The 24,923-nt window shown below is 40.5% G+C and overlaps 2 protein-coding genes and 1 non-coding gene across 3 annotated transcripts; all 3 read left to right on the forward strand.

The window, feature by feature from the left end:
- The first annotated feature begins 3,567 nt into the window (after positions 1 to 3,567).
- Positions 3,568 to 5,040, forward strand: LOC133733266 (fasciclin-like arabinogalactan protein 4). The gene has a single exon (XM_062160911.1). The coding sequence runs from the start codon at positions 3,595 to 3,597 to the stop codon at positions 4,852 to 4,854; it is 1,260 nt and encodes a 419-aa protein (XP_062016895.1). The 5' UTR covers positions 3,568 to 3,594; the 3' UTR covers positions 4,855 to 5,040.
- An 8,084-nt stretch (positions 5,041 to 13,124) lies between these two features.
- TRNAN-GUU (transfer RNA asparagine (anticodon GUU)) lies at positions 13,125 to 13,198 on the forward strand. Its single transcript has one exon. It is a non-coding gene; the product is annotated as a tRNA-Asn (tRNA).
- Positions 13,199 to 19,694: 6,496 nt separating this feature from the next.
- On the forward strand, positions 19,695 to 23,106 carry LOC133731491 (probable protein phosphatase 2C 4). Its single transcript, XM_062158858.1, has 4 exons — positions 19,695 to 21,645; positions 21,748 to 21,861; positions 22,331 to 22,595; positions 22,691 to 23,106. The coding sequence occupies exons 1-4, from the start codon at positions 19,951 to 19,953 to the stop codon at positions 22,804 to 22,806; spliced, it is 2,190 nt and encodes a 729-aa protein (XP_062014842.1). The 5' UTR covers positions 19,695 to 19,950; the 3' UTR covers positions 22,807 to 23,106.
- Positions 23,107 to 24,923: the final 1,817 nt, after the last annotated feature.

Here is a 24,923-nt window from a genome sequence, read left to right on the forward strand (position 1 = left end):
TTAAGCCTATGTCATGTATAGGCGTATGCACTGCACTATTCCAATCTTATGGTTGTTTTTATTTACTAAATGAACCGTCTTATACCTATAAAAAATTTTAAAAAATCAAATGCCTACATGATTATTTGAAGCTTTCTTTTTCACAAATCATTGTCCTTAACATACAGAGTTACAATTATTGCACATGTCATGTGCTCAATTTTTTCTTCTTTCTTGTTTTTCTTAGACAAATAGACAAACATGCATTGACCAATGTGATCCCGTCTCAATGAATTGTTTCATGTCAATACGCATTTCAATTTCTAACCACTTTCAACACCCCAATATAGAAAAAAAAAATTAAAATTAAAATCTAGAGGAAGGAAACTAAAAGGGATTAATGATTAGAAAGGTATGTATCTGTAATGGACGATGCAATTGATCAGAAGATTAAAAGGTGTGAATGGGATATTAAAAAGTGTACAATATTATTGCTTATCATCTCACTCACCAACATATTTTTACAGCTCATAGCAATAACAATGTCAGATTTACTTTAAGCTGACATTATTGTGTGAGAGTGTGTGATAATCTTTTATTTTTTTGTCAAATAATACAAAGATACAACGAAAGAATTGATAGGATCCAACAATTGACTAAATTCTTAAATTCTAAATAGATCTTAAGTCACCAATACCTTAGAATCTGCCAAGAATTAATAACTAAATGAGACCTTTAAATTTATTACTAATAAATAGATGAAAATTACAAGCGTAAAAAGCAACCAACTTATGCACTTTTTTTTTAATCGAAAGAGGTCAATCCGATTTTATAATTCAGCAAGCACTACCAAACGACACACCACAATAGAGTCGACAATAAAGAATCGTCATTTAGGACTTACAAAGAACCTACTATAGACAAATAGAAAACTCCACATTTAATCAATAATCTTACACATTTTGGACTTACAAAGAACCAACTTATGCACTTGAACTAAAGCTTCCACATTTAATCAATAATCTAAAACAATAAAATAAAAGGAATACCTAAAACTTTTTATACATACACCAAAATGGCAAAATCTAAAAAGAAATTACGTACGGCTGTTAAAACATACCCTAAGATGCTCCATACAATGGCGACTGGTCGTGAATAGTAAGCTCCTATGCCTCTTGAGGCAATTCTCTTACGTCTTCTCGTTAAATTATGTCAATCTTTTGAGAATCCTTGTTTATAAAGATTCTCACTTGATCACTTGTTATATTATGCTCTTCCAGATAATCAAGTTAATCTTCATCAATGAATTTCAATGTACCAAAAAAGTAATAATAATTCAATTCTACAAAACAAAATTTATTTTGTTTTCTAAAGACTTGTTGACATTTTCCCAACAAAAATAATTGCCATAAGTCATATGATTATTTATGTTCTCAGAAACTTTAGCTGCCATAAAAATAACATAAAAATATCTCTAGTTAGAGCCGCCAACTCTCTCTCTCAACTTAGGGTTAGGGTTTCGGTTTCTTTGCTTCTCCTTGTCAACAAGATGAGCTCTGTTGATGCCATGGCTGCTAGACTAGCCTCCTCTCTTGCTACCGTTGAAGGCAAGAGACAGATTGATTTGCGCCCAACTCAGGGCCATGGTTTGAGACAAGCAAATGGGCAAACTCCTCACAGCCCGTGATTTCAAGATCAAGTCATTCATGGGGATGTTCCGCAACGCTTGGAGGATTAATGGAACGTTGCAAGTGGAGGAAGCGGAGGAACAAAGGGTGCTCTTTACGCTGTCGGACCCGACTAATCGGGTTCGGGTCTGGCGCGGTGTACCATGGGGTATAACCATGCTCCGGTGGCGTTGGCGTGGTATGACGGCATCATGCCGGTTGAAAAAGTTCCCCTGATCACGGCTTTGTATTGGATTACTCTTCAGGGGATCCCGCCGGCGTTCCAGTAGGAAAGAGTCATGACTATGATAGGATACACACTGGGGGATTTCCAGGAGATCGACAAGAATGCCAAGAAGGCTGGGAAGCTTCAAATTAGGGTTGAAATCTCGTTGAATAAACCGTTGCCATTCAAGCGATGGTATCTGGTGGAAGATGAAGTCAAATTTCGTTGCAAATTCCGGTATGACAAGCTTTTTGGGCGGTATTCAAATTGTAGCCTTGTAACACATGTTGGACTGCTGTGCTCAGGGCCAGCGTTGGATGAGGATGATGACGATGCTGAGCGGACCGTTCTGGGGTCCCAGGCTATGGCACCAGAGGCGATTGGTGGTGGTATGCCGGTGCAGGGGTCTACATGTGGGTCATCTTCTGGCACAGCAAGCAGCAGCGGGGTCATTACTGGTATGAGGGCTAGGGTTTCTACCCCGTGCCCGTCGTTGGTGTTTCGGACTCCAGTCCCTAGTCTGGTCTGTGAGCCATCATTGGGTGCCTTGTTTCGGAAGCAAAAGCGGCAGGTTATGGTGCGTGACATCCAGGAAACATCTGGAACTCCAGAGTGTCTCACTGGCAAACGTCAAGGTCGTGAAGATGGCTTGATTATATCCCCTAAGAAGTTGAAACTGAGTTTGGCTGTGGGTATGAGAAACCTTATTCTAGATTCTGAAAATCTTGGCATGGGCCCGATATTGCAGGTAGAGGCTACTTCTGGTAGTATGAAGAGAAAGAGAGGGCGACCTATTGGCAGTAAGAATAGGTCGTCTTCTGGTGACAAGCATAAGACCTCAAAGCATGATGAGGGCAATGAGCAGCACAAGTCTCCCAAGAAGAAGCAGTCTGTGGGTAAACACTCCAACTCGAAAGGAAAGGAGATAGCTATTTTTTAAATTCTGTTATTGGGGTGAAGCTTATGTGAGAGTGCATGGACTTTTATGAGTATTCTATGACGTTTCTAGTTTTTTACTTATACCACAATTGCGTGATTGGTAATGGAGGGCTAGTTGAATGGTTTTCTTTCCGTAGAAGGCGATGTTTATACATTCTTAGATAAGCTTGCTTAAAAGTGAGCATCGCAGAGATTTTAATGATCTGCTTTAGCTTAGATAGTTTAGTTTAGTTTTTCTTGCCGAGTTTGACTTATGTAAGTTATGCTAGACTCTAGTATTTAGTTGTTGATCTAATGAATTCAACTTCTATTTCAAAAAAAGCTGCCATATTTAATTACTGTCCAAAATTAAATAAAATTTTTGGTAATTTCTGTCGAACTGTTCCAAACCAATTTATTTTCTTCTAGCTTTTTCTTATCCTTTGAGAACTTCCGAGCTGGTTCGGTCGAAGTCCATGTGTTCCCTCGGAGCTCAACTCACCGCCCTTCCCCAACAGTAGACCGGACTTCCCATGTTCCACTACTTTACCTCCTGTCCTTCAAACAGCTAGCACCCGCGAGTTCTCTCCACGCCCCCATCCCCCGCGCGTGGGCATAATCTCCTCCCCATTTCCCACCAAAAAAATGACAAAGCATTATTCCCCACTCTTCACTGCCCCATCACCGCATCACTCTCACTCACTCTGATCATCATCATCACTCTCTCCTCTCCACTATTAATCCAAAACCCTCACTCTTTCTCAAACGCTCTCTCTGCAAAAGAGAGAGACCCCCCCACCCCCAATGGCCTTTACATCCCCAAATCCCCATTTTACCCCTACCCACTTCCTCTATTTCCTCCTCCTCACTTCCTCTCTCCCCTTTACTCTTTCCATCAACATCACCGCTCTCCTCTCCCCCTTCCCCGACCTCTCCGACTTCACCTCCCTCCTCTCCGCCGCCATCTTCTCAGATCTCTCCCTCCGCTCCTCCCTCACCCTCCTCGCCGTCCCAAACCCTTTCCTCTCCTCCACCTCCGACCTCACGCGCCACCTCTCCCCCTCCTCACGCGCCGACGTCCTCCGCTACCACGTCCTCCTAGAGTACCTCTCCCTCTCCGACCTCGCCCGCATCCCCCCTTCTGGAAAACTCGTCACCACTCTCTACCAGACCACCGGACGCGCCACCAACGACTTCGGCTCCGTCAATCTCACGCGCGACCCGACCACCGGGATCGTCTCCGTCCGCTCCCCCGCCACCTTCTCCCCCTCAAACGCCACCGTTTTGGGCCTCGTCAAGACTCTTCCCTACAATGTCAGCATCTTTTCCGTTAATTCCCTCCTTGTCCCTTACGGCTTCGATCTCATGGCCTCCGAGACCCGGCCCCCGCTGGGCCTCAACATCACCAAGGCCCTGATCGACGGCCACAACTTCAACGTCGCCGCCTCCATGCTCGCCGCATCCGGCGTCGTCGAGGAATTCGAGGCCGACGAGGGCGGCGCCGGGATCACACTCTTCGTCCCTACCGACACTGCCTTTTCCGACCTCCCCGCAAACGTGAGGCTCCAATCGCTCCCGGCGGATAAGAAATCAGTGGTGTTGAAGTTCCATGTGCTCCATTCCTACTACCCATTGGGCTCGCTCGAGTCGATTGTGAACCCGGTCCAGCCCACATTGGCTACAGAGCTGGTGGGAGCCGGTAGCTACACTCTCAACATCAGCAGAAACAACGGCTCCGTTTCAATCAACACCGGAATCATCCAGGCCTCGGTGACCCAGACGGTGTTCGATCAAAAGCCGGTGGCCATTTTTGGAGTTTCCAGGGTTTTGTTGCCCAAAGAGATTTTTGGGAGCACCCCGGCAGTCACATCCAGGCCCGGGACGCCAGTTTCCGGCGGGGCTGAGACGCCGGACAGTGCTCCGTCACCGGACAATTCGATGAGTGGGCAGGAACTCTCTTCGCCGCCCGGTTTTAAGGAGATAAAATCCGAGGGTGCTGCCATTACTGGGCTGTGGAGGTTGGGGGTTGCTTCATGTTGTATAGCATTGTATGTAATGGTATGAGATTTGTTTTGCTTCATAATTATTAGATTTTTTTTTTTCCTTCTTCTTCTTCTTTCACACATTGAATTGAATTGGGCTGCAAAAAGCACAGCCGTTTTTGTTTTTGGTAAAATTTTACAATGTTGATTGTGTGAATCTCTGAATAATTTTATGTATATCAGAAAGAACCATTTTTTGTTTCTTGGATCTTGCGGCATTCCTCCTGTAAAGTTGTTCAAAGTTTGTGGTTGATCTTTCTCTGCTCTCTACTTTTTGTGCAGTAGTACTGGTAAAGAAATTGGGTAGCTTTAGCCTTTACTATATAGTTTTCTTGCATAAAACCCAAAATGCAGGCAGATTTTCTGGGAATAGAGCGAGAGAAGGAAATTGGGTTATAATTTGTTTGATTCTTGTTGCCATTTTTCGTTGCCTTTGTGTCATAATCATAAAGATATAAAGCTAAAAGCTTCATTCCTTGCTTCCCAACATAACCAGCTCATGGGATTTTAGAACCACACATTTCCACTTGAGATTTCAGCACAAATGGGTCATTTTCATCTGACAAAAAAAAAAAATTTATTTAGTTTAAATTTGCGATTGTAATTTGTACCGGAAGGGAGGGACAGCAAGTTATAATAGCTGGTTCAGAGTGTGCGGAGGCTACGATAATATCGGAAAAACAAAACTGGAAAAAAAAAAAAAAAAAAAAAAATTGGCGGTAGGGTGGCGTAATAACTAATAAGTGAAGAAGAAAGTGCATGACAGAGGGCATCCGTGGGGCCCTGTAGTTGACGGTGGTGATCAGGTACAAGCTGAAGAAGACGTTGCTGCACACGCGTTGCGATGTCATTGGAGATCGATTGGGGGACAGTGTACGGCCAGATCTAGTGCGGAGGGCTATTTGAACACACAGGGGAGAGAGACAAGGAGAGACAGAGAGAGAGCCAGAGAGGTGAGGAAATCTACAGTGTGAAGTACTGAGATGGCTTTTACAGGCGGGTACAATCCGATGAAGGATGTCCCCCGTGAAGAGCTCTGAAGCCAAAAGCCAAAAGAACTATGGTCCTATGGTCCAATGGTCCAAGACTAAACTTGTCCAGTGTCCGATATGCGTGATTCACTTAACGTAAAAATATCATAAATTTTTACCTATTCGACACTTTGGTCACTCATATTTTAAATATATTATTTTAGTCACTCAACTTTAACTCTGTTATTCACTTTAGTCACTTCTTTAATTTTTTTTCATTAAAAAAATAGTAGTGCTAGAGACACCAAATATTTATACCAAATTCATATACCGAATGATGTGGCAGGTGCCAACTCATCAAAGGAATTGCTAACATAGATTTTATCTATTAACTTTTTTTTATCAAAAATTAAAAATCAAGAAAATTCAAAATTATTGCAAAGTTTCATGACCGTCATCAAGAGGAGATCATCTACCATGAGACTCTCTAGATCTGGTTGGTTTGGCCAAACAGTTTGTTCAATTACACAGACATGACAAAGTCGCAATGAACTGCACTATAAATGTAACCCAATCTCAAACTGTTAGCAATAACAAAAAATAGCTACTAGTCAAATTCAAGCCTATAAAGTTCAAATGTCAGAAGGAGAAATCATGAAAAGAGAGAGAAAGAGAGTAAGAGAAGGAGACAGGAACTTTTGGCAACTTTGGGTGGCTTTTAATTAAGGGAAAAATGCATCAACAGTGTCCGGACACTGTGAGGACTGTCAAAATGATACCTGAACTTACAAAGTTATCAATGTGATACCTGAACTCATTTTTTCGTATCAACATCGTACCTACGACCAAATCATCTCAGTAGCGGGCAAGTCCGGCTACGTCATGGCCTTGAAGAACACCGGCGCCGCCTTAAGCGATTACGGCCACAGTGAATCACAGTAGGCACCTCCTCACCCTGCTCCGCCTGTCGAACTACTCGTCCAAGTTCACCCCCGCCGCCGCCGCCGATGGCTTAGCCACCACCACTCTCGTTCTCTCCTCCGACCCCCTTGTATACACCATTAATCAGAAACTCATACCCCGCCAGCCCTCCACTCTCAAATCACAGCTCCAATCCCACCCCACCATTCTCTCCGTCACTCCCGACATGCAACACCACCTCCACACCATCAACAACCACATGAACAACCTCTCCGTCATTCCAGACATGAAACACCACCTCTGTCATTCCCGACATGAACAACCACACATACAGAAACTCAACAACCCCTCCATCAAATTATAAGATCCAGTTCAAACTCTAATCACCCATAAAACTCATCAAACGAAACACAGCACACAAAAGTGATCTCTACCAATCTCAAACCCATTGGGCAAGCCTATATTCAATAATTTCCAATCAATTTGAGTACCTTCTGGAGCTGATTGTAGCTAACATCGTCGCGATGCTTGGACCAAAACCCATTGGGCGAAGAGAGTGTGTAAATCGGTGAAGCCCCATCACTGAATTGGTCGTCCCTCTGAGCTAAGCCGGGGATTTTGGGTTCAATCAGAGGCAATTGTAGGCCAGAGAATTAAGAGTGAAGTTGGAGGCTGACGATGCTGACGAAGGTCTGGAAAACGAGGATGCAGGGGGTTAGGTTGCCCATTGCTGAAGAGGACGAGGGTGAAGAAGAAGAGGACCATGAGGAAGAAAAAGGGTTTCGCCGGAGATCGAGAAAGGAAATGGGCTCGATAGGCGCGGCGGTGGTGTTGGTTGAACTGATCGACTGGTGTGGTCTGGTGTTGGTTGTGGTGGTGTTGGCGAGGAGAGTGAGAGGAGAGAGAGAAGAAATAAGAAATTTCTTCTGTTTTTTTTTTTTTAATAAAAATGTGTAATAAGACAATTTTACCCTTAAAAAGTGACTCACGTGCGTGGCACGTGCAAAATTTAACGGTTCAGTGACGGAATTTGGTCGTAGGTACGATGTTGATACGAAAAAATGAGTCCAGGTATCACATTGATAACTTTGTAAGTTCAGGTATCATTTTGACAGTCCTCACAGTGTCCGGACACTATTGGTGCATTTTTTCCTTTAATTAAGGCTGATTCATCTGAGATTGAAGCCTAGAGTTCTAGCACTCTTTCATGGCTCCGGTCATGAACGGCCAAGAAATAGGTGCGATACTCAAATGCACAAGGAAGAGATAATGGTCTAGGTTTATTTTTGGGTTTTTGTCCATTTACCCCATTTCTAGGGATTTTTTTCCCACTTACCCCATTAAGTTTTTTTAATTCCCTCTTACCCAATACACTCTAAGGGACTCTTCCCTAATACCCCATTAAGATTTTTTTTTTGTTTTTAATTTTTTTTTAATACCATTTTACCCCTCACCCCTTTGTTACTTAGAGAGAGAGAGAGAAAATGGAAGAGAGATAAGCCATAGGAGACTTTCGCCGGAGCCTGTCACCGGCCGCCGAATTCCGGCCAACTTTCGCCGGAATCCGGTCACCGGTCGCCGGATTCCGGCCAACTTTCGCCGGATTCCGGTCGCCGGCCGCCGCCTATCGGACCTTTTAGAAAACCTCACCGGAAATGTTTATTACCTCAATAGACATCTATTGCCCACCAATAAAGGGGCAATAGACCTCTATTGCCCTCCAATAGACGTCTATCAACCATGTATTGCCTCCCAATAGAGGGGCAATAAACATCTACTACTCCAATACACGTCTATTGCCCCCCAATAGAGGGGGAATAAACCTCTATTGCCCCCCAATACACGTCTATTGCACCCCAATACAATTTTCGGTCGCTGGAATATGAACTAGTCTTCTTAAAATTAGACAAATAAAACTTTAATTAGATAAAAAAAGGAGAAAATTACATCAATTCAAAACGTCTATTGCCCCCCAATAGACGTCTATTGCTCCCCAATAGATGTTTCGATTATCAAAACGGGAACTAATTTTCTTAAAATTACACAAATAAAACTTTCATTAAAGAAAAAAAGAGGAGATTACATCAATTTAAAACGTCTATTGCCCCCCAATAGATGTCTATTAGTCCCTAATAGACCTTTAATAAGCCTCTATTGCCCTAATAGGAACCTTTTTTCCCTTCCATTTTTCTTTCATTCTGGGCTTCTGCCCCCATTTTACCAAAATAAAAAATAAAAAAATTTGAGCTAACAGTGAACTTGCTACGATAGCCTCATAGGTGTTTAATCGCACTTGTCTAGTGATTTGCGGGTCCGCTACATGCTTACCTCATAGAACAGTTCCTTCTTGGAATCATATCTAAACCTCGTCACTCATTCACCACCAGTGAGCTCGATATTAGCCATGGCCACCACTACTGTGAATATGAACCTACGCCACTGCCATGGCACGACGACAGCGATGGTGGTAGATCCATGTGGCGACGGGGAGAGAAAGACCCGGCGTCGTGGGCAACTGTCCAGCGAAGAGAACGAAGAGGATGACGCCGCAGGACCACGCGTCAGCCTTGGATCTGTCGCACCCGACCCGGTACAGAACCTCCGGCTCCATGTACGCTGGCGTCCCTCAAGACGTGTGGAGGAGGCCGTCCTGGAGCTGCTCCGGTAAATCGGAGGGTCCGTAATCGAAAACCTTCAGTTTCCGGTGCCTTCGAGGTTCTGAGGCTTGGCGTCGCTGTGAGCAACACCGTTTTCGTGGTAGAAGTGGAGGGCCGTGCGATGGGTTACTGAGCTTTCGTCGAGAAAGAGAGAGAGAGAGAGAGTTAGTTTCAGATCGGGAGGAGAAAGAGAGAGAAAGGGGGAGAGATTGAGATTGATGTTGATGGCAGTCATTGTAACTCTTTAATTGGTTTGAGGGCGAAATGGTCCTTTCATGTTAAATTGGGTATGAGGGAACATAAATCTCTTGCTGGGGTAATTGGGATAATTTTTCCTTATTTTGGGGCTTTGGGTCAAGGACCCTTTATTTTTATCTGTTTATTTTCAAGGAGAAGTATAAAATAATTGTATTTTTTCCATATCATCACTATCTTAGTAGAAAAATTGATGACATAGAAGGTGCCACATCATTTGGTATCTCAAGCATTTTCGTTAAAAAAAAATTATTTGCCACAATATGAATGATATTTTCGTTCAACCAATTGTGAAAAATTGAGAAATATGTATTAGAATGATTGGGAGAAGTGATCAAAGTGAGATAAAATGCCCCTTGGGTGACTAAAGTGATTGACAGTAGGGGTGGCTTAAATTGCCGGACTTGCCGAAACCGGCCGAAAACCGGCCGAACCGCTGCCGTCAGAGCCGATTGAAATGGTAACCGGAAGGTCCGGTTCTGTTTTACCGTACCGTATAATCATACGCGGCTCGGTAGCGGTACGTAAAATCAATTATACGGTATTACCGTACCAACCGTACATATATACTTGTATTATATTTTATTTATTTTTAATACTAGTTATGTTTTAAGCCGTTGATTTCTAGCATCTGTGAATGATAGCCGTTGGATCTTAGTGGAGATTGGGGAAACCTAAGAGGGGTCACTCATATTAGGTCATTTGCGACTTGTGGCCGCAGCCTCTCTCTCTCGAGTCTCGACCCTCTCTTCCTCTCTCTTCCTCTCAGAACCAACCCAACCCCAATCCAATCACAAAAACAACAATCGATCCTTGATGCGAACCTCACCAACATAAGCTTCAACCCAGATATCGTTTGATTTTTGAAATCCCCAAATCGTTCGACCAACCCTAGATCAGTTGCTTCACTTGCTTGGTTGAAGTGGTTGCTCAGAGACTTATACGGTGTTCAAGTGGTGTTTCCGAGCACAAATAATTAGGTAAAATCGATCTCCTTTTAGTTTTTTACTCTTGTTACTCCTTTTGCTCTAATTTGTATGAAAAAAATGGAATCTGTTGTTGATTTTGTTAATTTCATGGTTGAAATTGATCGTGGTTATCTAACATATATGTTCATATGTGTTTTGGTAGGAAAGTCCTTTGAAGGTATTGACCATGGATTTCAGTTGAGGCTTTATCAGTTTATCCTGAGGCAGAGAGGTGATCGAGGTCTTTGATTAGGTAACTAAACGTCTAAACTTGTGTGTGCTTGGTTGGGTTTTGATTCTTTGAACTTGAAGTATCTGCTTGTGACTTTGTGTATGGGTGTTTATGATTATGACTTTACCAGTTCTTGTGTATAATTATGTTTTATGGATGCTTAAATTCTTTGAACTTGAAGTATCTATTTTGCTTGTACTCTTATTAATTAGTATGTGACTTTGAGAGTTTCTGTGTGAATAAGTTTCTACTTGTTCTCTTATTAATTATTTTGTGACTTTCTGGTGATTGCAAATGTCCTAGACCATTGCTGGAAACTGCAATATCAGAAAGCAGCATTTTTAAGGGTGGGAGTTAGAGCTGGCACCATTGAGAAGATAACTAGGGACTTGAAGAACATTCTGTTGAGAATGTATGATGAGTATAGGGGCTGTGAGGGGGGTTTAAGTCAACCAAACCCCCAAGATGGTGTTGCAGCAATGGAGGGGGTTGAGTTTGATGATCTAGAAGATGGACAAGCTGAGATACTTGCTGATCTCATGCAAGAAAGACTCGAAAATGAACATGAAATGATATCCAACGAGGTTGACAAGTACCTTGTAGATAGATATGTCAATCCTTTAGTCAAAGGGTTTGATGTTTCACAATGGTGGAGGGTCAACACAGCTGCATATCCTATTCTTTCCAAGCTTGCTAAAGACATTTTTGCAATTCATTGCTCTACTGTGGCAAGTGAGAATGCATTTAGCTTGGGAAAAAGGGTAGTTGATCCCTTTAGGAGTTCACTCACTCCTCAAATGGTTGAGGCACTAGTTTGCACTAGTGATTGGTTGAGAGCTGAGCAGCCTAATTTCTATTCAGAACCAACAACGGATGAGATGTCCTTGTATAAGGATCTAGAAGAACTGCAGAAAGGTATAATCTGGAAATATTAGCTTACTTGAATTTTTTTTTTATTAATACATCAACTTATTTCTATATTGACTTGGCTATTTGTATTCTTTTTGTGGTTTTAACATTGAAGAAACTGCTGCGCTGCATTTGGGAGGTGCGAACTCGTCTACGACAACTACTGCTTGAAGATTTGGATGGTGCAAACTTCCAGATCGAAGATATAGCTGCTGTGCATTTTTTGGTCAAGTCTTTGGAGTCTACTTGAAGATTTGGATGCAGCTGCTGTGTTTTTGTTTTGTTTGTTTAGTCTTTGGAACACTCAAATCACTTGCAACTTTTTGTTTATTTCAATTTGAGGTTCTGTAATATTCAATAACTTTTAGACTTGGATATCAGTCACATATGATATGTGAGCTTGTAATTTGTGAATGTAGAACTGAAAGAGAAGCTGATAGCTTTTATGTATTTGGTAAAAACTGAACAGGAAAAATGGTCTAAAAACAGCCCAGAATGGGTGATTGGCCTACATAAATGTTTATCAATATTAGGCCCAATCATCCTCTTCGGTTGGGCCTTAACCGAGGCAAAACCGACCATAATCTCGGTAACCGAAATATACGGTTACCGACTTACTTGAGTGACCAAAGTGTCGAATGAGTCATAGTTGAGTGACAATTTGTAAAACCCTACATTTTATTTTGGACTCGCACTTTGTGATCCAAGTACCCATTAGGGTTTTAGGGTTCGTCATCCGAAATAGTGAGGCTTTAATCAAAGCCAACCTTTAGAAAACTTTGGGAGATTGTCTTGCTTTGGAGTTTGGACGTGTCATGTCCGCCCCGTCAATTATATTTCATAACACCAAAAATCAATATCCAAAAATACTTCTCGGCTCTCGCTTTTCATGTGAAAAATTGATAAATGCTCTTATTGCCTTTAAACTTGCTAACATATAATGAAGCACTGTCACCATCAAGAGGCTTGATTTATTTTTGATGCCGAGCTTGAGATGGCCATGTGCCGTTTGAGAATTAAGCAGGCAATGCCGCTTCAATATGCTAATAGAGAAGTAGGCACGTATAGTTGGAGATTCGACCTGGAGAATAAGTTATTTATCAAGAAACCATGAATTTTGATGTGGTAGAAAAGATCAAGCATTATAGTTTCTCCCAAGGCCCAATCCTCTTAGAGGTCACCATGACAAATTGCAATCCTCGTAGGAAAGAAGTCTCACATGTTGGATTCTGGAATATCATAACTGGTTTTAATGGGCTATTCGCTTCCGAAACAGGCATAGAAATATGTTGGGCCTAAGTGGTCTCTGCAAAGTGCAAACTTACATATTACCTTATCATTATATCAATTAATGTAGATGGAATGAAATAAAACCAACAGCTGGAATAGCTCAGTTGGTTAGAGCGTGTGGCTGTTAACCACAAGGTCGGAGGTTCGAACCCTCCTTCTAGCGCCAATGTTTGTATTTGTTTTCTATTGGATTCAGAAAGTTGAATCTTTTTTTCTTTTCTTTTTTTTTTCTAGCCTACTTGTGCAGTTGGGCTACCTAGTTGAACTAATATATATTCAAGTTTTTGAGAAAACGAATGCAAATTACTATCACTGTGACCTTGCAATGACGCCCTTGTGGTTCAAGCCTTCCTTCCAGTTGTCAATGGCTGTGTTTCCATTCTTCTTAACCTTTATTTATTTTTTATTTTTTGGGCCAACTTGGGCTAGCTTGTTGAGCCTAATCTATATATTCAAGTTTTTGAGAAGACGAATGCAAATTACTACTATTATGTCATGACCTAAGCGCATTTATGTTGATCATATTGTGGTTGAGAGAAAACTATACAAATATGAATGTCGTAAGATGTATTGAATTATAAGTGGGGATTGAGGGGGGATGTAGTTATTAATTGGAGATTAGAATCTCTAATAACAATTGTATATTAGAGATGGCATGAAAAAAAATATTGTAATTTAGCGTGATTGGCATGAAAAAAAATATTGTTGTTTAGGACAAAGAGATGGTTGTTAGAAAATTTTAAAGTAATGGACTAAGGGCAATCATCCAAGTTGGGTAGAAAAACACATTTGTCAAAAGTTGTAATGGTAAAAGGGCACATCAATCAAAACGTAAATTTGATAAACAAAATGTTAATTTGGTAAACAAAATTAATGTTAATTCGAGTGAATCATTGATCTAAAGATGTGTTATCTTATGTCCAGATACTCAAATGAAAAGGTTTGAATCAGAGAGCATGATCCACACATGTAATCCAATTGAATCAAATTATTGAACCCAATATGAAGATGGGTGCACACAAATCTTTAAACAGTATCTAAATCTGGCCATCTGTGCATGTTCTTTACTAGACAGCAATCCTCCTCTCTGTCCAATCTGATTAATTGTTTCCACATTGTATTGGTTTTTCACCGAACTTCCTCTTTCACTCAGTCAAGACACCAGTAATTTTTGAATTTTACCCAAATGAGCGAATGACCAAAGTAGGTAAAATCTCAGCCAAACCTTTTAAGCCAAAGTTGCTAATTTTAGAGGTAAGATGTGAAGATATATATATGGCATATAATAGAGATAACAATGTCTAAATTAATTGTACCGGTGATTCCTATAGTGGGAAAAGCATAAGCCTAATGATAGTGACCATGGTGCCTTGCTATAAATTCTCTTGTGGGTCAAATTTTATAGATTGTGTTTGCTCTATGGCTGGCATTTATATTCATTAAAATGTCTTTTCCGGTATACTCAGAAATTGCAAATAGTCTATATAATACCACGGCCAGTTTTCCTTGCAAATTAAGTTTCCTTGACTTTGCTTAAAATCAACATTCTTTTTGCAGGCTGAATATAATCTTCATAGTATTTTAAGGTTCAAGTTCTGTCTATGTGCATTAAGAAAAAGAGATTGTACCCAAAGTCAAAAACAGAACAACCTCTCTTAACCCTATGTCATTATTTTACTGTGCTGCCCTATATTTCCTTGTAATAATAGAAACTGTCAGATTACATTATTTTTATATTCAATTGAAAATTTTGTCTTCTTTTAATCATACTGAAATATAGTAATTTGAAGTTGAAATCTCGAGTTATTGAGTAAATGTCTATAGTCACTAGATTGTCTTCATGTATTTATGAAGATTATATATGACCTTGTAACTTGTTCTTAGCTTACATAATCAAACCATATAATTTATAATTTAATGAACTTCTAACAAACTTTATGATAAGGAAAAACCCAGATTGATGCTAAAGATGAGATCCACATTATTGGGTTCTTCTTATGCTTGCTTAAACAAAGGTTTAGCTGAAGTGGATAGCATTAGTCAAGAAAAACATGGTGGCATGGGAGAGGACTCAAAGGTCCACTAGGTAATAAGTAAAAAACCCACCAAACAAAACAAAACAAAATGAGAAAAGGTGAATTAAAAAATGTATCCTTCTTTATTATATGACAATATAATGATTTAAGGATCCAAAGCAAGATTAGTTTATTCTGCAAGTTGATGAGTCAATGCATTAGGCCATTATCCTTCTTTTATTTCTTCTAGAGTTGTTTACAAAGCATACCAATTGTGCTCCTAAAAAAGAATTTGGATATGCATGCCATTCATTATTGAAATATATCTGCAGCTATATATTCAACTTTATGGGGCTTCATTGCACAACAGTTCATTTTATTTGTGCATAAATAGTATCTGAAGATTGAGTCCAAGATTATGAAATCTTCTCTATTATAGAGAATTAAAAACAAGTAAACTAATGTTCTGTTGAATAATTATTAACTTATTCTCACTATTGCACCAAACTCATCTGTTGTTTTATTGTTAGAACTTGAAGTTCGAACAAATGTCTGGCGTAGTATTAAAGCTTTCATTGTAGAGATGTTCTGATCAATTAGTTAGAAACATACTAAAATCCCTTCTTAATTAATGATTATTTAAGTTACACTTTCTCAAGTTTTCTTTTGTTCACTAACATTATTTTGAGAGTAAATTTTATAGAGTAAGAAAGGACCGACCTTGCCCATAAACTGCCAAAACTGCAACATGCATATATTTAAGTGAGTAGTTCAGTTAGATTAGTCTATAAAATGCAGTAAATAATGGTTTTTAAGATACTAATTAGGTTGGATTCGTTTTTGGTAGAACTGTAGAAGGATGAGGGAGCTGCTGCCTGCTGAAAGAGACAAAAGTTGGGAAAAAGAGTAGGTGGGTCAGGGACCCAAGCAAGTGAATGTGCACAAGTGCTGGTGGCTTAGGAAGGTTTTCTCCACTTGCAATATGGAAATCATGGTGGGTTTGAAATCTCTAAGAAATCAGTGGCAATTGAGATATCAATTGTTTAATGAACATTGACAATTGGCCAAAATGAAAATTGAATAACATTAACAACCTAATGCTTATGCTCACTTAGCTAGACTCTAATTTTATATTTGTTAATGCTTGGTAAGGTTATTCTTAATCCAACCTTTCTGTTTTCAAGTGTTCAATGCAATCATGTACCTAAATACCATTTACTTTTGCCGAGAAAGACTTGCGTGGGGCACCCGCACTACGTGGCAATGCGGCAGACCAATCACTGCCTAGCAGGGGGGTCTTTTGGGTATTGTACATTTAGGGAACAGGGACATTTTTGGAAAAGAAGAAAAAAATTCTTTGTTCTGATTGGTGGCCCTAAAGCCACGTGGTGGGAAACCCCCACCTAAGAATTTCTCTACTTTTGCCTCATGATTTGCCGAGTAGTTTTGTTACCACATTTCAATATGATGATGGCAAAAGGAGGTCTAGTATATTGATGACATATGTTAGATAGAATATAGCTAGGTTACTTTTTGGAAAGAGAGAGAAAGAAAAAAAAATTGAAAAAAACAAAAAAATACTCAACAAGTAATTGCTCTCGTTAACTTCCTATTTACTTTTTTCTTTTTCATCAAAAGAATGTATTAAAATTTGCACCTCAAAGGCGCCTAAAAGATGAATTTTTTCAATTATGTTGTGTCTGTTTCATTGACATGACAGCGAAACGCGTAAGATAATGTAAAAGATAAAAAAATAATAATAATGAAGTTGTTTTAGTACCTTTAAAGATGCACAGTTGCAAAAAGTTTCCCATTCATTCTTTCCTTAGTTCAAACTCTCTTCCTTCACAAAATCTCAAATTAGCCCCAAATCTTCTACAATCTCTTATAATGCAAGGCTTAGAAGCTATAGTGAGGTTCTCCCAAAAATAATTCGATTTATGCCTAAGCATTTTAAGACATTACTTCAAATACTTCGTACTTTAATATTAGAACATCATCTTCATTGACTCTGATCGCTCTCTTGGCTTTCAACCACTAACCTTATAAAACAAATCCAAGTTCTAACTCCTCGTATATTAGAGTGAGTTTTTTTTTTTTTTATTATGATATATTTGGGTGAGTTATCACTTTCAATCACGTGTTGGAGTAAATTTTTCGGGCTCAAACTTATTTATTCTCTGACACTAAAATACTCACATGTCAATAAAATAACTTACCACCATTTTATATGAGTTAAAAGACTTATTTAGCTTGAACGGATTTTCATTCATACTTCATTCCAACTTATCAAAGAGGATTTTTGGAAATATATAATCTTTTTTTTTTTATTATAAGGTAAGTGAATATGAAGAAAAGATTCCTTTGTGAAAACGTAGCTTTAACTGTTTTGGGCAGGGTTGCTTTGGCGCACTCCTCTAACTAGGAATACAGATCTGACCTCAGGGGAACCAACCACACCCACTCTTATGAACCAACCTCAGGGCCGGTCCTTTGGGCTTTTCGGGTTCCAAGTCTTAGAACTGGAAAACATGTGGTAGAACTAGAAAATTTCTAGAAACAGCTTCTTTCTCCTGCTTTGCTTTCTCTTTGCAGAACGAAGAGATATATTCGACTCACCTCCCTCAGAATGGCCGGAAGCTGGCACCATCTAAGTCCCTAAAGTGGGAATTAATGTTTCCATGGGATTTTTCGATTTGGAATTGGGAGGTTGGATTTGGATTGAGAATTTAGGATAGAGGAGATTTGAAGGGCTGGGGTTCTATCTAAATGAAAGGCAATTGGTCGCTGGGATAGGCTGGGTATGGGATTTGATGAGGGATGGATTTGATGAACTGAGTATGGGATTTCAAGGTTCATCGGGTTTAGGCTGAGAAAGGGTTGATATTGAAAGAGGGTTGGGATTTTTATTTTTTTGTGATGTTTTGATTCTGAAACGAGGCTTGGGGTTTATGATAGGATTGGGAAATTAGATCTTCGACGAAGTCATGAAGGGGATTGAAGGCTGGGTTCGATGAAGGAGATTGAAATCTAAAGTTTTAGGAATTAGGGTTCTAAGGTTTCTATTCTTTGAAACTAGAGTAGAAAGGGATCGGGGAAAAAGTGAGAAAAAAATGAAAGGTATCGGGATAAAAGTCAAAAAACTGAAAAGGGATTTAGAGAACGGGCTTTTCGGGCTTTCAGATGAATGGATACTAGGGCCCGGGACTGGCCTGTTAAAACTCAAACGGTCCGGGCATTCTTTTTTTGTGTTTTTTTTTCCTCAAAGCCCCGCTTGGTCCTGATGGTCCGGATTGGTCCGATCCGGGCTAAAATGCCCAGGCCTACTTACTACGGCTCATGCTTCTGTTGACGAACCGCTCATCGACCGGTGGAACAACTGCCTTATCGACCCTTTCCCCTTCCCGTTCACTCCACCAAGTAAGGGAGCAAGAAAGGGCTAAGGCTCAGCCCAGTCTGAAACGAATCCCGAAGGCACTTCACTCTTCTTTTTTGCGTAAAAAGCGTATTTAGCAGTCAAAAACCCCTTATTTCCTCGACGTTTGATCATTTTTTGAATCCCACTCCACGGAGGGACTTTGAATTAAAGCGAAAAAGAGGCGGTTTCCGGAAGGATTCAGAGCACCAACGTGCATTTACACTAACACAAATAAACGGTTGGATAACATTAAATACACATTTTTTGTTATTAAAAAAATGTAAATTATAATTATCAAAGATTGAGATTACCTAATAAATACGGAATCTCACTTACACATTGTAAATGAATTCCAAAAAAAAAAAAAAAAAAAAAAAAAAAGGAAGAAGAAGAAGAAGAAGAGTTTTTGAATAAAGAAGAGTTTTGTAAATGAAGTCTTGTGTTTTCTATATCGACATCGGACGGACGTCTACCCCTCTCTCCTCTTAATATTTTGATTGTCAAAATGATCCTAGTCAACAAAAGGACAAGTCCCAATTGGTCAAGCCTTTATAAATAAAGTCCCACATACTAAATGTTTCTTAGCCTAATCAGTGATCCCAGCAACCACCCCATCTCACCCAATTTAATAAACTAAATTTCTAACTAATTTCATTTTTTTTTTTTTTTTTTAAATTGGAATTATATTTAAAAGATAAAAAGTCAAGCTCTAAATAGCTGAGCTGCCTACAGCGTTTTAAGTAGGGGGAGGAACCTCGCTCGAGTTGACAAACAGACACAGCCAATCAATTACGCCACGCCACGTGTACGTCAACCCTCGCATCTCATCAATCCCATCCAACGGTGATCGTGGCACGTTTTTCCACGCCTGTTTATTCGCTTTTGCTCCTTGACTTTTCGATCCTAACCGGTGTTTTCACCCCGCCCGTACATGTCAACGCTTCTCCTCCGCGCGTGGAGAAGCCTCCAAGAACCAAATTCAATCACGTCTTCCCGCTCGCGGCCCCCACGGTGCCGTTCAAATATGTCCGCCTCCCACACGCGCGTGCCTCCACTCGCATTCATTGAAGGTAATAATCAAACTAAGCCCACGAGTTTACTTAAAATCCCCGAACCTTAGTCAACGCTTGGAATAAATATAAAAAGCACAACGCATTTTCAATACGAAAAATAATAAAAACGGAAAAATCAAAATTAAAAAAGGAAAAAAAAAAAGTCATTTCCATTCATTTCAAAACAGGAGCCTCAAAGTCAACGGCTTTCTCTCTCTCCCTCCTTCTCTCCCTCTTCTTCTTCTTCTTCTTCTTCTTCTGAGCTTCGTCTGCTCTCTCTCTCTCTCTCTCTCTCTCAGACTCTTTTGTCTCTCTCTCTTGGTCTCTCTCCTCACAATCGGCCATGAATTGAGCTTAATTAACTCACACACCCATATCAAAAGCCCAAATTTTTTCATTCAAATTTATATTCTTTGGGTTCCCCGATCAGATGGGCAACAGCTTTGGAAAAGTTAGCGTCTGCTTCACCGGCGCTAAAGGAGTTCATCGTCGAACCCAAGATGAACCGGTTGTATTATCCGACACCTACGACGAGGGCCTCGGCCACTCTTTCTGCTATGTCCGACCCGACCCGACCTGGCTGGCCTCTTCTAAAGTCCACTCCGAGGAGGCCACCACCTTCAAAACCATCTCCGGAGCTTCGGTCAGCGCCAACACGTCTACGCCTCTGTCCACGGCCGTCGTCGATCTCTACTCTTACAACAGCATCGATAGGGCGGCGGCTTTCGAGTCCTCGACCTCTTTCGCCTCGATTCCGCTGCAGCCCATCCCGCGAAATCTGATCAATTCGGGACCGATTTCGGGGAACTTCGGAGCGGGGATCCCCGGGTCGGGTCCGCTCGAGCGAGGGTTCCTGTCCGGCCCAATCGAGCGGGCGTTCATGTCCGGCCCGCTCGACCGTGGGCTGTTCTCCGGGCCCATGGAGAAGGGTTACTCGGAGCAGTTTCAGAGGAGCTTCTCCCACGGCGGCGGGTTCGCTTTTAAGCCGAGATCGGGGAAGCGGAAACTGATTCGGGTTCTTCAGAGAGCGATATCGAAGACGATATATCGCGGCCAGAACTCGATTCTGGCGCCGATTAAAAACCGCGTCGTTTCGGTGAAAGATCAGGATTGGATCGTCGGCGGCGGCGGCGGCGGACTACATGATAGTAAGCTTCAAAATCACAACGAGAATTTGACTGTGAGCTCTGTGAATTTCAGCAGTGAGGGGAGTTTGGAAGACGACGAGTCGTTGTCGAGTCAAAATCTTCAGTGGGCGCAAGGGAAAGCAGGGGAGGATCGAGTCCACGTCGTGGTTTCGGAGGAGGACGGCTGGGTTTTCGTCGGAATCTACGATGGGTTCAACGGCCCAGATGCGCCTGATTATCTTCTATCGAATCTGTACACAGCTGTCCATAAGGAGCTGAAAGGGTTGATTTGGGACGAGAGGCTTGAATCAGCTGTGGTGGCCGCGCCTGCGACTTCTCCTGTTCACCCAGAATATTCGGATTCGGTTTCGGATAGTGATTTGGGAAGGAATCAAGTGGCAGATGCTTGTTCTCAGTTTGTTGAGGAAGAGAATTATCCTTGTGCAAGTGGGGATGTGAATTTCGATTCCAATTCCAAGAAAAGGGAGTCCAGGAACCCGAAAACAAAGTACCGGAGCTCCGGTCGGAAATGGGAGGATAATCAGAGGAGGTGGAGGTGTGAATGGGATAGAGAGAGAGTTGAGCTTGATCGGAGATTGAAGGAACAGCTGAATAGGTCCAGCGAAGATGGGTCATCGGCTACTAACCACTCTGATGTTTTGAAGGCTTTGTCTCAAGCTTTGAGGAAAACAGAGGAGGCCTATTTGGAAGTTGCTGATAAAATGCTCTTGGAAAATCCTGAGTTGGCCTTGATGGGGTCTTGTGTTCTAGTGATGTTGATGAAGGGGGAGGATGTTTATGTGATGAATGTGGGTGATAGTCGGGTTGTTTTGGCCCAGAAGGCGGAACCGGATTATTGGCTTGGGAAGATTAGGCAGGATTTGGAGAGGATCAATGAGGAAACATTACATGATCTTGAGGACGGCGAAAGACAGAATGCAATTCCCAATTTGAGCGCTGTTCAGCTGACTATGGATCACAGTACTAGCGAGCAAGAGGTGAATTATATGTCCCTTTTTGTGGTGTTTGTTAGTTTATGGATCACAGTATTTTTGAGGTGAAATATAAATCTCATCTTTTATACGCTGCATTTTTTTCAGGAAGTTCATAGAATCCGAAATGAACACCCAGAGGATGCTTGTGCTGTCATGAATGATCGTGTTAAAGGTTCATTGAAGGTCACTAGAGCTTTTGGTGCCGGCTTTCTCAAACAGGTATTAATACAATTTACAATTGCTTCTCTTCAACCATATTTCTGGCCCAACTTGATTTAGGATTTCATTTCATCTCATGTAATTATGGTCAATATCAACAGATTAACAATCGTTTCCACTAAGATGATTTAAAAAGTCTAATAACATGAAAAAAAAAAACTTTATTTACCTTGAATCCCACATTGTAATGCTTTGGGGAATGGGGAGGTCGAGGTTAATGAAGCAAGTCTTATGTGACCCTAAACTTCAGCTAGCACTTTTGCCTTCATTTACATTTTCAATTCCCATCTAATCCAGGGAAAGAGATAACCTGAACTCCTGTCATGATCAAAATGTTAATATACGCACACAAGCACAGACACATTATCTGTTTTAGCTCATTCAAAGATCTCTGCTATTAGTTTAACAATGCTTTTATTGCAAACTTGTTTGCTTATTTGTGTGTGCTTCTTCTGTCAACGTTTTGCAGCCTAAATGGAACAATGCACTTCTAGAGGCATTCCAAATTGATTATATAGGGACTTCCCCCTACATCACTTGCTTCCCATATCTCCACCATCACAGATTAGGCCCTAAAGACAGGTTCTTGATATTATCCTCGGATGGGTTGTATCAGTACTTCACGAATGAAGAAGCTGTTTCTGAAGTTGAACTTTTCATCACATTACAACCTGAAGGAGATCCGGCACAGCATCTTGTAGAGGAAGTATTGTTTCGTGCTGCCAAAAAAGCTGGTACGTACTTAACATAGTAAAGAAATTGTTCTTAGAATAGAAGTGTTATTCGTTGCAGAACACTGACGTCTGAACTTGGTTTTGGTGAATCACAGGTATGGACTTCCACGAATTGCTTCAAATACCACAAGGGGATCGGAGGCGGTACCATGATGATGTTTCCATCATCGTTATTTCTTTAGAGGGAAGAATATGGAGATCATGTGTATAAGTAGAGACAATCATAAATTAAAAGATAAAATGATATAGAGACATCCCCGGAAAAAAAAGTCAGGCATTTTCCTCCTTTTGTTTGACGGTTCTTTTTTTCTTTTCTTTTTTCTCCTAATCACCTCTGTAAAATACCAATTAAGCTTCAGGAAATGCCTGAGGAACTTGGTTGTCCAGTTTTCTGGGTGGTGAGGACTGTAAAGATGTAAAAGCTGGCTCTAGTCGAATATAAACTGTCATAGAAAATTGTAATTTTCCAATAAATGGCATTCCTTTTGAACAAGGGTTTTGTTTGACAATCTCTTCCATGAGTGAAATAGTGCACATTAGTCAATATCAGATTGAAATTGTTTCTTAATAGTCATCTGCGGGTGAGTTTTAGAGCTAATCAGTTAGTTTCATGGTACGAATAATATTTGAGCTTATCATAACAGTGGTCCAAATTCAAACCGGTCTATTCTTTTAGGTCAAAGTTGCGAATAAGCCAAACAAATTCAAAATGGGAATGAATTGCTATATGTGGAAGAAATCCTAAGCAGGCATTCATCAAAATTCAAACAAATATATAAACGTCTTCTGGGTATGACACGCAGCAAAACGAGAGCCTTAGGCAGACAGAGAACTTAACTTTGGTGCTTTAATTACAGTTTCTCCCAACTGCTAGCGACTTCTGAATTGATAGTAAATGCAAATTTATAGTTGGAAGAAGGTGGATGATATCAGACTCATGAATGATGCAAACCTGTCCTGCTTGTCATCATCAAGATTTTACGAACTGCAAGCTTCATTTGCAGTTACTTCTTGCTACAGTTAAGAGCCTTCTAGCCTATCCCAGTAGATTCCTTCATTGAGAGGCAAAAGGTACAGAATTATTGGGCAGCCAATTGAAGAATACGATGGATTCCTTTTTTCTATTATTTTCATTAACAGAAATAATGCCTGCACTCGCATCAACTCTTTCCGGTTATAACTTTGTCGAAAAAAAACTCTTTCCGGTTATAAACCTTATCAGTATGTGAGATTTGGGCTCATCAGCATTGGTTTTTTTGTTTTTGACCATGTTGGGTTACCATGACTGCTCATTGTATGTCAATTTGCAACATATATCTGTTATGAACCTTACATGTGAGATTTGGGCTCATCAGTATTGGTTTTTTGTTTTTGACCATGTTGGGTTACCATGACTGCTCAGTGTATGTCAATGTGTAACATATCTCTGGCAGAGAGATCAAACATTCCGTCAATACTATGCTGTCATTACTTATTTGCATTGTCGTCTTTCGACACCTCTTGTATGACCCCGAACACGTGGACTTGTACCAACTTAAATGATTGGATAGCATCAAATATATTTTTTTGTTATTAAAAAAAAAAACATTGTCTTTAAATATCAATGATTGAGATCGGCTGAATCTGTTGGTTCACTTACATCGCTAGTGTATAGAAGAAATTTTGGTAGAATGTGGGAAAATTAACTCATGTCTTTATTGACTTTGGCCCGTTATAGTTTTCGGGTTGGATTGCACTTTCATTGGGGAATGTGGTGTTGTTAAGACCCCTGATATGAAGCAACCTGTTTTCCCATAAAGATATAAGTTGTTGAATCTAGACCATTGTCCAAAAGAAGAAGGGATTTTTTAGCTCATCATCCGTGGAAAGATGAAACATGGATTTAAGAACAATATCTGATGTCTCATTTATATATATATATATATATATATATATATATATATATATATATATATATATATATATTTTGAATAAAGGGCTGGTGCGGCTGTCCTCAAGCCTTAATTGATGAAACCGCCGAATACAGGGGGATACATTGAATCTAAACCCCTGATTACAATAAGCATCTAGAATATTTTCCGAAATAATATCAGGAATCTCTGTAGAAGACATGTATTATAACAAGCACCAACTAGCAAACAGTGCTCTACTGGCTACTCCATTTGCTTTAACATAGCGGTGATATATTGAAAGATAACTCGATATGTAACTCGATTACAATGTAGCATAATTAACATAATCCCAACTTTCCTACTATGTTGCCACCAGAGGATAAATCCGACGACACTTAGCTTCACCCTACTACTAGGCGGTAGCGACAATTTGACG

The sequence above is a fragment of the Rosa rugosa genome, chromosome 2, assembly GCF_958449725.1.
Source record: "Rosa rugosa chromosome 2, drRosRugo1.1, whole genome shotgun sequence".
In the NCBI taxonomy this organism is placed as follows: domain Eukaryota; kingdom Viridiplantae; phylum Streptophyta; class Magnoliopsida; order Rosales; family Rosaceae; genus Rosa; species Rosa rugosa.